General features: G+C 33.3%; 1 protein-coding gene across 1 annotated transcript in view; it reads right to left on the minus strand.

The window, feature by feature from the left end:
- Positions 1 to 13,040, minus strand: part of LOC108736889 — a 152,682-nt gene that overhangs the window by 116,353 nt on the left and 23,289 nt on the right. Inside the window, exons 7-13 of the mRNA XM_018469496.1 lie at positions 12,847 to 13,010; positions 11,194 to 11,726; positions 10,812 to 11,043; positions 6,915 to 7,071; positions 5,399 to 5,455; positions 4,737 to 4,887; positions 3,917 to 4,147 (exon numbers count right to left, since the gene is read on the minus strand). Of these exons, the coding sequence (XP_018324998.1) occupies positions 3,917 to 4,147; positions 4,737 to 4,887; positions 5,399 to 5,455; positions 6,915 to 7,071; positions 10,812 to 11,043; positions 11,194 to 11,726; positions 12,847 to 13,010 (1,525 nt within the window). The remainder of the gene's footprint in view (positions 1 to 3,916; positions 4,148 to 4,736; positions 4,888 to 5,398; positions 5,456 to 6,914; positions 7,072 to 10,811; positions 11,044 to 11,193; positions 11,727 to 12,846; positions 13,011 to 13,040) is intronic.

The following is a 13,040-nucleotide window of genomic DNA, read 5'->3' on the forward strand; positions in this document are numbered from 1 at the left end:
GATGTTTTTTGCTGCTCCAATATTTTAATTGTATTTTGTTACGTATCTTACTCATATCTTGAGATACTGCTGGATCAATTTGATTATATAAAAAGTATTTTTTTAATAGTTTCGCTGCATCAAGTGCTTGTTTGATGCTTGGTGGAGGGAGAGGATCGTCTTCTCCAACAACGTACACAGCTGCAGTTGTTATCTATTTCGGTAACTTAGAATGTACTGCTCAATGATTTATAATACCGCATTGTTGTCGTTAAATAGAGTGAGCGTGACGCTATATAGAGTGTAATATTGTACAGAAAATAATGTAAACCAACCAAAGTCAAGCAATTTCGACGTTTTAAGGAGTTTGTCGTTAAATCGAGTGACGTTATAAAGAGTTTACACTGTATATAAAAATGAATGTTTGTCTGTATGTCCTTTATAGAATCGTAAACTATGCATTTGATCATGTGATGATCTTTAGCAAAGTTGTTGTGTGTTTTTCGAAATGAACAAAATCAATAAAATGATTCAAAATGAATTGAATATTTGTGTAATGTCTTTCCTTCAAATTTATTTTAGTTGGGGGGGGGGGCTAGCAATGTGCGCAGGTTACAGTTTATAAATATTTGGAAAATGTTTTGTCGAATTTTTCAAATTTAACTAGCTATCTCTTTAACTGACAAGATTTTACAAAAGCGTATGTGTCTGAATATTTTTATCTCATTTTTCAAATTTAAGTAGCTATCTCTTTAACTGACAAGATTTTACAAAAGCGTATGTGTCTGAATATTTTTATCTCATTATTTATGATCCATCCGGTATACTTTTATTAAGTCGTGAGGATTATACCAGATATCTATTCACAGACATAGCAACCATGTTAAAATCCCGCATTTACTATTACCTACTATGTAAATGAGTATGTGACATGTGGCTCGTTTGTTCACATTTGCTCGAGTTTGCTCACTTATAACTAGACTGGAAAATATGCCAATTTCGTAAAGTACATATGTATGTATTGACGTAGAACCAACGAGGAATGTTATTAATTTTTAGAGGAACGTTTCACAAAATGTTTCAAATTGTTATTAAGTACCCAACAATCAACCAACCCCATATTCTATTGCTTGCGGCGAAGATAATAATGAAAAATATCCGAAGGTAATTTCAACAACTTGTCAATAACCGAACGCATCAGTAAACAGCGGCAATTAGTTTGCATTCAGCGGGCAAACATTAATCATGTTAGGCGACAGAAATCAATCAAATCGTAATTGGTCTCTATTTACAACAGAAGCGAATTCTCACAAACAAAATTGCACTGCAGAAATTCAAATTTGCCTATTTGATTGCTAATTTTATGTCAAGAAATTGCAAATAATAAATGCTAATCAAATTGTTATCAGGTCCTTCGTAATAAAGTTCCTGTAGGAAAAATTTCCATTCAATTTCCATTAAAAAACTGCCTTTTAATTACCACTGATAATAATTAATGGTAATAAATGGAGAATTGCCAATGGGATTCCCATTCCAGAACTCAATATGATTTCCATTGCTGAACGCAATGGCATTACCATGGAAGTCCCATTGCTGAACTCAATGGAAATTCCATTGCGTTGTAACGAAACAGATTTTATAAATAATTCATAATTTCATTTCATAATTAATTATTTCTTTGGGAAATAAAACTTTTCCATTCATATCTAACGATAAGAATATTAATGGAATTATTCAAAATGGAAACAATTGATTTTCTATTTATCTATCTATTTATTTATGAATGGTTTTATGTAGAATTTGTACATTTTGCATTGGTTCCCATTGAAAATCAATGGAAATTTTTCCTATCTAAATATTAATGGAATTATATTGTAAATGGAAACAATTATTTTTCCATTTATGCCAAATGGTTTTGAAAGGAATTTACAAATTTTCCATTGATTCCCATTGAACTTCAATAGAAATTTTTCCTACGGGTTGTCACCAAACACGTATACAGGGTGTAACAGAAACAAGTAACGAGCTTGCAGGAGGAGATACGACACTATAAGACATGAAAATTATGTAAGTGTTTGTATGTCCGAAGTGTCATCGTTTTCGAGAAAAACCTAGTAGAAAATACAGGTAAAATCAATTCCGGTCCTGGTGGAGAAATACGACCCGCAACGCTGCACTCAATCAGCTAGTGATTACCAGCAGGAGTTTAGTGTTTACTTTATATTTCTTTACTTTATGTATTGTTTACTTGTCAGATTAGATTAAGTGTCATTCAGCCTTGCTTGAAACTGATTTTCAGCCGCGAGCGGAGTATACCCTAATTCATTCTGCATTAGCGTGTTATTTAAAGACAAATTTTCTTCATGCGAAAGGAAATTTTGAATTTTCACAATAATCACTATTGGTAAGACTTATTTAATTTTTTTGGTAAGTTTACTTACAACCACCCGTAAAAACGGTAACGCGTCTTGACAATACCCCAATGGTGGTGTGGAAATTTGCCTTAATAAAATTACAATAACCCAAATGATAATCATTTACCGACTAATGTTTTAATGTTTACGTAACATAAATTACTTACATTTTTTTTTACTTTTGTGTTCATACATTTACGTAGTGTTGCCTTTAATGTACTTATTTAATTTTTTTAGTCTAAACATTATCTTTAGTACTAAATTGTTTATGTTTATCTTAGACGTTCGATTATTGATAATGTTTACATTCTCCCATCCATGTAGCTGCAGAGTTTTTTATAAACTACGTATGTTGCAAATTCACTATTAGGATCGCCTTAGGATTGTAAATAATTGTGATTTTTTTCAATAAAAATTGGCCCTTAACAACACTGCACACCGTACGATTCTTTATTGCATCTAGTTTACACCTTCTAAAACTTGGGATTTATTTCTGTTTATAGTAATTTTTAAAGTTCTTTTAAGGATATGACATTACATGATTGACTTTTAAATTAAATTTGAACCCCCTTTATTAAGGATACTTATTATTTTAAAAACAAGAATGTAAACCTCATAAGTTATTAGTTTAATTTTTCTATCAATGAATTCTTTTTGAATTACTAGATTAATTAATTAATTAGTAGCTTCTATTAGCATTAGAGAATAAATATCTGAATCATCATCATCATCATAAGGTCGTCAGTCCTGAGACTGGTTGGACACGGACCTCCACTCTTTCCTATCCTTACCCAATCTTCGCATTTCCCTAAAACTAGAACATACCGCATCCTTAACTATTTGCGAACAGTAATCTAATCTAGGTCTACCTCTACACCTCCTAACTCCTGTTTCTGCCTCTAATATGCTCTGACTAGACCTTCATGGCTCAGAAAATGCCCTACCAACCTATTTCGCCTATTTTTTATTGACTTCCATAAATAAATAACTGAATCACTTAGTAAAAAAATAAAAATCGTTAGAAAGAATTATACCTTTTGATGATAGTCGTTATCCAGAGGTTTCATTCATTGCTATTTTATTATTTACATAATCATCATTTATTAATAGCTATTTCTGATATAGAAATCCGAAAATCTGCGTAAATTTACTGAATCTGCATTGTGGGGTGGACAAACGGAGATCAGAAGATATTAACGAAAATATTGACTGATCTATTTAAATCCGAAATAATAGTTCCAAAGTCTTGTATAGAGAAGAAAAATGTTTAAACAAAAAAAAATTAATTTAACCCAAAACGGTAAAACCTTTTTAGTTAATCAAAAGTATTTATAGAATTTTTCAAAGTACAAATAACCTTTAACCGTCAAGAATGCATTTGGCACAAGAATTAAATTGAATTATATTATATACAGATATGAATCTCCTCATCCCTAATCTAACTCCAAGCGAATTTGTTTAGGTACAGCAACGCTTTAATTTCGTCGGTTCACATCAAACTTCTAATACGTATTGCCACTTACCGTTGTTCAAAAGAATCGGTCCTTCCACTCTTGTAACCGCTATCATTTAAGCTGCTGTCTTGTCGAAGGGATGGAAGAGAATCCCATGCGGATCTCTTATGACCAGTGGGAGGTTGGGGGAAACCCTGGGTTGAACTGTATGTGGAGCTGCCAGACCTCCAACCATCAGAATGCCGGAACCACTGAGCTCTGCTCGATTCTCCAATACAGGAAGCGCATCGTGAGCTGTAGCTAAAACAAGATAAAATATATATAGAAAGATATCCATAAATATTAACATTTCTTTAGTAAAATTGTTATTGCAATAGGGGTTTCTAAAGGAAAAGAGCAACGTTTAGTAAAAATTTCAGAACCAAACTAAGGTTCCATTGAAAATCTAGAAACCTCTGCGTGGAAAGAATTGGAAGAAGTTCAAACAGATTGACCTTAAACTCTTTAAACCCTTATTTTTTTAATGATGTCTATCTATCCACAGAATAAAAGCCCGGATGGATGCACATGACACTATATTATCCTTGTTAATTATCATTTTCCTTCATATGATTTTTTTGAAAACTCAGGAATGGTGAACTACTTAGAAGTAGAAATTTTGCACCTTTTCGTCTAAACAAGTCGTTTATTTCTAGTCAATAGTTAAAATAATTACCATTTTCTTTTATTTGTAAAATATTTATGATGCTCTTTTATTCTGGTCTTAAAAGCTCTACCTGTCTGTCCAATATAACACTTATTGAAAGAACCGCAAATCAATTTATAAATTCCAGATCTTTATGAATTTTCTAATTAGCCATTAATAATCGTATCATTTATTATTACTCACCTAGTATTGTGGTCACTAAGATATCCACGTTCTCTTTCTCTTTCTTTCTCCCTTTCTCTTAGAAGTTCATTTCTATCACTATAATAACCGTCTCTGTCTCTATCTCTCTCTCGTTCTCGTCCTATACTAGACGAACGATCTAGTCTGTGACCTGAAATAATAACCAATATATAATATAAATATCCTAAAAATATACGGAACATACAAGTCGACGTATTTATTTGGTCTAAACTAGAGTGGAATAATTTACTATCAAAATCGAAAATTAGGAAATCAAATTTTAAAAAGAAACATGTTATACTGAATGTGGTTTCAAGAGAATTGTACTTTTAAAGTAAAAATTCAACTTTTGCTAGAAAATTTGTCTATATTTCCTTTAATAGACTTCCGTCTGGAAAATATTAAATAATATGAGTTAGGTATTCGTTCATCTGTCTCTATGTCACATGTATTTACCAGGCACAGTTTGTAAGAAGTACAGCCTTAATTTTTATTTCTATTTCAAAAAAATCAAGTCCAAATTAGGAGGTAAGATTTTATAGTTTTCAACATCGATAACAGGAAAAATAAAATTTTTATTGACATTGCAGTAGGTACTATTCAACCAGTTATCGGGTGCTGATTTTGCAAACAATATTTTCAAACTTTCAAACAACACTCACCTTTTCTAGTCGGATAAGGACTTCTCTGATTGGAACCCGGCAAACTCTCCGCGAATTCTGAAAATAAAGTAAGAGAATTATGCAATATGACGAACGCAATGTTTGGTTCAATTCAGTTTTATTGATTAGATTGAGAATTTCGCTTTAGAAGTGTTGCAACGACGACTAAGTGAATGAGAGTATAGTTACTGGGGCGCTTATTGCCACCATTTCATGCACGTTATTATATTAAATGTACCAACGCTAACAAATTTTGACGCAACTCCGTGCAGTTATCCAGTTTGAAACATGTTTCCATGGAAATGCTTCAGATACATAAACGAGATGTGGGTTAATGAATGCTGTCGTGTTGTTATATTTTGAATCACGGTCTCGTTATCGAGTGGAACTTGTAAGAAAAATACGAAATGAAGGAACAAACTATTACATTAGCACATGAGTAAAAAAAGGCGCATTTATTGTTAATTAAATAAAATAATGTGCAACTGTTCTCTACTTTGTACACCTGCTGATAAACTGTAGGTAACCATATTTGACATTTTTAAGAACAAAATATTATAAGGAAATTTTATTTTTCATAAACGCCTGTTATTAAATTAAATAAATAAATAAGTAAATCATCATCATCATCATCATCACAGGGTCGTCAGTCCTAAGACTGGTTGGACACGTACCTACGGGCTTNAATTAAATAACACAATATTCTCTGTTTTCTTTTTTTTCGATTAAAAATATAACCGTCTAAGAAATAAAAATTACCTATACATGATAAATCAGTATATAAAAATAAATCACGTGATTCCAAAAATAAGTAAAAGTAATTTGATGTAAAAATTTTGGCAGAGATTGTACCCCTACATATCAACAATTAATATAATTTATATACAGGGAATTACGGAACTCAAGACTATCCAGACAATTATATTTTACAATTTTTCATGATTTATGAAAATCTAAGGGTTTGATTTTTTCTAAATTGCGCACACCCCCGTCAGCTTCTTGAGCAATATACCCAGAAATGAAAGAATTATGCCTTTTTTGAATTTAAACATTCAAACCAACTTTTCTAAAACTTAAGGCAAAATGTGCAAATTAAAAAAATAACATTCATTGCTCATATGTACTAAAGCACATACGATTCTACAACTATTAACAGCAGTATGCAATAAGAAAGTTTAAAAACTTTTTAAAATGTAATCTTAACTGACATTATAAATGAGAATATGAGTTTGTTTGTTCTTAACTGTTTAGCAGATCATCATGATATTTTATCCACATATTAAACTATCGAATATTTAAGACCAAAATTGATGCTGAGATTTAATAGAACAACCAGTCTCAACTACTTTAGGTAATGAATATATAATCCCAACGTTTCACCCATTAATTAGGTGGAGAAATCAGGGAGATGTGGAAGCCGAGAACCAACACTTACGACAGATATTACTTAGAACATCTCACGGTATTTTGGAAATGTTTAAGAAAACAAAACATAAAACTATAATGACACACGTACCTAGATTTTCCATGCTTTGTGTCAAAAGCGCTTCAAACGTGTGCAGACTGTAGCTTTCAGCGTCCATCCCCTTCGCCAGGGTATTTCGGAGATGCATTTCGTACTCCAATAGTAACCTGCTTGTTGGCGATCCGGGTGTTGGCATTTCGGTCGCATTCTGAAAACGAAATTGACGCTTAAAAAAGACCAAAAAAAAATAAATTAATATCATCGAGATCGATTTTCGTTCCCGGCAGACTTATACCTAATAACGATTTGGGTTAATAAAAATAGATATTATTGTAAAAAAAATTAATTTCACTTGAAAGGTCCTACATTGTTTTTGTTAAATTTAAACAGCTTTAAAAAGCTCATAAAAGTCTAACGATATGTGATTGTCTCATTAAGTTGTTGATCAGCAATTTACCGCTTCATAACGCTTCAGATACGTCTGTTCTAACGATAATGTTTTGAAAAATCAGTGGATTTCCTGCAGCAATTTGTTATAAAGAAATTAACCTAACTACAAAAATCTTGTCCAATATTAAACAAAAGTTACCGCCATTGGAGTCATAAGTGCGAAACTGCAAATGTGAATGGCTTGAGATATAAACTGTTATATTTTAAAACGTCTGTACAATCTGTAGATGGGTTTGTATCTAATTAGGTATAATCAGATAGTTCTATAATAAACCTTTGATTAATTACTGAAAATGTCCTTTGTTGACCAGGGAAATATATAAGTACTTATTTAGAAAGGAAAAGATAGGAAATTTAACAAAATCTACATATGAGTTCTAATAAGTTGCTAACATCAAAATAACTTTCCTAGTCGATCCAATAAACTTAGAAATTAACCTTTATTATTATATCTTTATAATATTAGTAAATATTTTCAGTGATATCCAAGTTTCTTATGTGGATAGGTGACATCAGTTTAGGTCATCAAAAATTAACAAATTTTCTGGAGAGAAAGCAACATATAACGGCTTCAAGTTTCGCGAAACATTATCCCAATTATTTAATGAAAATAAAAGTAGGTTAGTTATGCATTTGATATAATACATATATAACAAAGTGCGGAAAATAGCAAAAAAAAAGTTAGACCCACCCCACCAAAAAACCAATAATATAAAAAAGAACGCGTCTCTCTAGAAAAAGATAGGATAAATGATGTTTAAATAAGTGAAAAACCTTACTTAACCTAACGTATTAGCGTATATTTTGCATAAAATATAGCAAAATATACTTCATGAGTGTTTTTCCTATAAATAACAAGTAAATAAGACTCGCGAAACTGTAGGTAAATAGAATTAAAGAGTTAAACAGCACGCACGCGAAAAGTATATCCCCTCTCTGTGACACCTATTCCTCAAAGCTTCCAGATTAAATCTAAAGCTTTTGATATTATCCTGATCGATACCTAAACTATGAAGCCAATTACTCATAACCGTAAATAAGTCTATTCAAATGCAGTATAAAAAACTAAACTTACTTTTGAGGCGTTTTCTCCATAACAGAAATTGTTTTAACTACTAATCTTGCAATGAATTTATATCGCAGAAATAAACGACTCATAAAAGAAGCTATTCTCGTGTTGTTTACGACATCGATGAATCCTATCGCGATAATTCGGTAACGGCCGAGGTGAATCGGACATTTGGAATGTGAAAGGATTCGGAGTGGTGGAAAACAAGAGAAAACATGCTCGTTTATCATACAAATATAAGACAAATAATGTAGTAAATAAGTACGATTACGTCAGCTACCGAATTTTAAAAAAATAGCGGGATACTTTCATTGATTTCAGCTACTGAATTTACCATTAGGAAATTGAAAATTATGCACAAAAGTTACGCTAGAAAACAAAAGGCATAAATATTAAAAGTAATTAAATAACACAATATTCTCTGTTTTCTTTTTTTTCGATTAAAAATATAACCGTCTAAGAAATAAAAATTACCTATACATGATAAATCAGTATATAAAAATAAATCACGTGATTCCAAAAATAAGTAAAAGTAATTTGATGTAAAAATTTTGGCAGAGATTGTACCCCTACATATCAACAATTAATATAATTTATATACAGGGAATTACGGAACTCAAGACCATCCAGACAATTATATTTTACAATTTTTCATGATTTATGAAAATCTAAGGGTTTGATTTTTTCTAAATTGCGCACACCCCCGTCAGCTTCTTGAGCAATATACCCAGAAATGAAAGAATTATGCCTTTTTTGAATTTAAACATTCAAACCAACTTTTCTAAAACTTAAGGCAAAATGTGCAAATTAAAAAAATAACATTCATTGCTCATATGTACTAAAGCACATACGATTCTACAACTATTAACAGCAGTATGCAATAAGAAAGTTTAAAAACTTTTTAAAATGTAATCTTAACTGACATTATAAATGAGAATATGAGTTTGTTTGTTCTTAACTGTTTAGCAGATCATCATGATATTTTATCCACATATTGTCAAGGATACAGAAAAGAACATAGGGTACCTTTTATCAAGACAAAAATGCTGTTCCCGAGGGATAAAAAGAAATAGTTTTATGTATTCGATTTCGTACCTTGACAAGTCCTTAACAAGTCAACCGATCATCATGACATTTTGTAGACATATTGTCAGGGGTTATCCAGGAAAAAATACTGTTTCTGAGGGATACAAAAATCTTAATCTATAAATCTCTTGGTTGCTAATGGGTCAGATACTCTAGATTTATGAGATTTATCGAAAATGGTTATATATCAAATTACTTAGAATTGTAGATAAGACAAGTGTTTTACGCTACTTTTCTTCTATGATAATAATGTGGATTCTCTATTACCTCTCATTCTAAATTTCAATTAGATGTACCTACTTTGCCCTCCCGATTACATCGTAGATTTTTCATAAAAACTGAACGTAGTGCTATCGCGTCTGTGGTTCACTGATTTTAGTGAAATTATCTTCATCACCAGCGAGCAAATTCAGTAAAAAGTTTTTCTAGATGAATTACCTAGTTGGCTCTGTGCCATTCTTTTCTACAGGATTTATACCTCTACTGCTTTTGTTGGACATACATTCATTAGGGTTATTTACCCTTTTAAACTTCTCATTACATAAAAGCATTTGCCCTTTCGAGCGGCTTGAAGTAAAAGATATTTTCCAATTAACAGGCACCGCATTATACTTACAAGTTACAACCAATATTGAATTTAATTAGAACAAAGAATTATTTTTTATCATTTTATTCTTCAGATTTCTATTAAAATTAATTTAAAAATTTATATTTTTCGGTAAAAATCGCTACCCTATATTATCAATCCTCGTAAAATAATCTTGGGGAAACTAATCAAGCTAATGTCGCGTATCAATTTGGAATTAAGTATTAGTTTCCTTAGAAAAAATTTTCAGTCTCTCTCCAGTCTCTCAGAGTCTTTCAGCGTCTCTGAGAGCGTCTCTCGCAGTCTTTCACAGTCTCTCAGTTATTGCCTAGGTGTTTTTATGGATCTCTCACAGTCTCTGTATGAGAGACTCGAACGATAAAATTGTTAATTCAGAGATTCGAGTCTCTCACAGAGAGACTGAATGAATAAAACTGAAAAATTGAGAGACTCGAGTCTCTCGTAGAAAGACTGGGATCTCTGAAATATGTTGAACCTAGAAAATTTTAACCATGTCTATCGAGACACCACTTATTGAGAGATTGGAGTCTCTCGTTCAGAGATTGGATACGAAATGAGGATCTCTCTATGAGCGACTCGAGTCTCTCGTTCAGAGACGCTAAACGGTTTTTTTGACAGTCTCTCTCAGCGACACCAGAGACTAGATGAGAGACGGAGACTCAAGTCTCGCTTCTACAGACTCTGAGAGACTGAACATTTTTATCTCGGGTTATGGTTAAATGAGTTTGTTACTGACCTGGTGATGATGCTGATGTCCCCTAGGACCACGTTGTCCGTGATAGTGTTGCTCAGGATCAGAATTACCATTGCTCGAACTGGGCGTTGTGGCGTAGCACTGGTTATCAAAGATGACGTTGTCTGAGGGTGGTGACAAATCTCCAGGGGGACCCCCACCGCCTCCACCACTGCGTTCCAACTCTAAGTATAAGCCACGTCCCGGGTAACCGCGACCTATTTCATGGGACGATCTATAAAACAATTGAACCATTGAATCAATGGATTATGAAAATTATTCAATAAAGATTAGATATTATATTTATCTTAAGACCATTTGAGTTTTGGGCTCTTTTGAGACAGAATTAATTTTGCAAAAAATGCACTGAATCTTTAGAACTAACCTTGATCCTGAAAACCGAGAGGTCTGTGACATGGCAGAACGTGGATGAGGTCTAGTGGACTCTGGTTCAGAGTATCTCCCATTGCTTACTGGATGACGATGATGGTAAGTGTTGTAATACCCATATCGTTTCCTTCCAACTTCCGGAGACGTCACAGGACTCTCTATACTAGGCATGGGTTTAAGCATTCTTTTCAACGTGCTACTATCCAAATTCATTCCACTCTCCCTATTCATGTCTTCGGTACTCTTTGATTTGTTTCTCCTGTTGGTTATGTTATCGCTGTTGTTGTTCAACATATTTTGATGAGCTGCTCGCAATTCCGCATCCCTGATGACGTCCATGTCAGGATAATCCACAGATCGGGTATTGGTAAGCACATGGTGGACGTTTTCTCTCAGTGGCTGTCTCGTGGAAGTGGAAGAGGTTCGGGTGGTTGGAGGTTGTAGAGTACCTCCGGCTTGGATTGCTTCCGATTTTGACTTTTCTGTTTCGGTAGACTGGGTTTGGGGAGGACTTTCAGTTTGAGCAGCCTTAAAAGAATACAACAGATGAACCGAGCAACAGGAAGAAAAAATCATCAACAGATTATTATAGAACGAGACGCAAGATTTCGTATACAGTGGATTCAGGGAAATGAAAAATGATAGAACCAGTTAAAAGCACGGACGAAAAATAAAATTGAATGACTCCCTGGATGTACTTTTTAGTCGGTATTTTTAATGATACTGCAGTAATGATAGTTTATGAAAAATTTACCATTACAATCAGTGATTGCAAAATTTGTTTTGGTCTTCCAGTGTTATAGTTTTGGTAATGAGGAAGGTCAAGACCAAGATCAAGGCTATATTAGGAAGACCAAGACCAAAACCAAGGCTAGAACACTTAAGTCAACACCAAATAAGTAAGACCAAGACCAACTCGAAATAAAAATGTTCAGTCTCTCAGAGTCTCTGAAAGCGAAATTCGAGTCTCTCATCGAGTTTCTCTGATGTCGCTGAGAGAGACTGTCGAGAGACTGTCAAAAAAACTGTTTAGCGTCTCTGAACGAGAGACTCGAGTCGCTCATAGAGTGATCCTCATTTCGTATCCAGTCTCTGAACGAGAGACTCGAATTTCTCAATAAGTGGTGTCTTGATAGACATGTTTAAAATTTTCAACAAGTTCATCATATTTCAGAGATCCCAGTCTTTCTACGAGAGACTGGAGTCTCTCAATTTTTCAGTTTTATTCATTTAATCTCTCTGTGAGAGACTCGAATCTCTGAATTATCAATTTAGGCAATAACTGAGAGACTGTGAAAGATAGTGAGAGACGCTCTCAGAGACGCTTAAAGATTCTGAGAGACTGGAGACAGAATGAAAATTTTTGTCTAGGGAATACCAAGACTAGGATAGTTTTGGCTTTGATCTTGCTTAGCTCATCACTAATTATAATTTCCAAGTAGAAAAGCGTAAAAAGTTTGGAAAAAGTCATGGCAGCATCACGTTTTGATGAAATTTAATTAAGTTTGTAATCGATAAAGGGCGTTAAGGTATTGTGTTTTTCTAATAGAAGTGGCCAAAGCAGGGGTTATGAAATATCATTCGTTACGTATTACAAAAGAAAAATTCGATGCAAAAATTCCCTCCTGCACCTATTGCAAAGTCTCACCTGTGAACCTACATTATTTTGAGTTCCTATTGATGCGGTGACAGTCTTTGGTCCTGTAGCGGTATTTGACGTCATTGTGCTCGTCTCTTGGGACTGCTGAGGCACGCCGCGATCCCGAGTCTGCTTTATCTGGCTTCCTTCCCTTTGAGCAGGTTTTGTTGAAGCTACTTTCAAGGAAAAAAGGGAAATAAAAA

The sequence above is a fragment of the Agrilus planipennis genome, unplaced genomic scaffold (genome assembly GCF_000699045.2).
Source record: "Agrilus planipennis isolate EAB-ADULT unplaced genomic scaffold, Apla_2.0 scaffold55, whole genome shotgun sequence".
Taxonomy (NCBI): Eukaryota; Metazoa; Arthropoda; class Insecta; order Coleoptera; family Buprestidae; genus Agrilus; species Agrilus planipennis.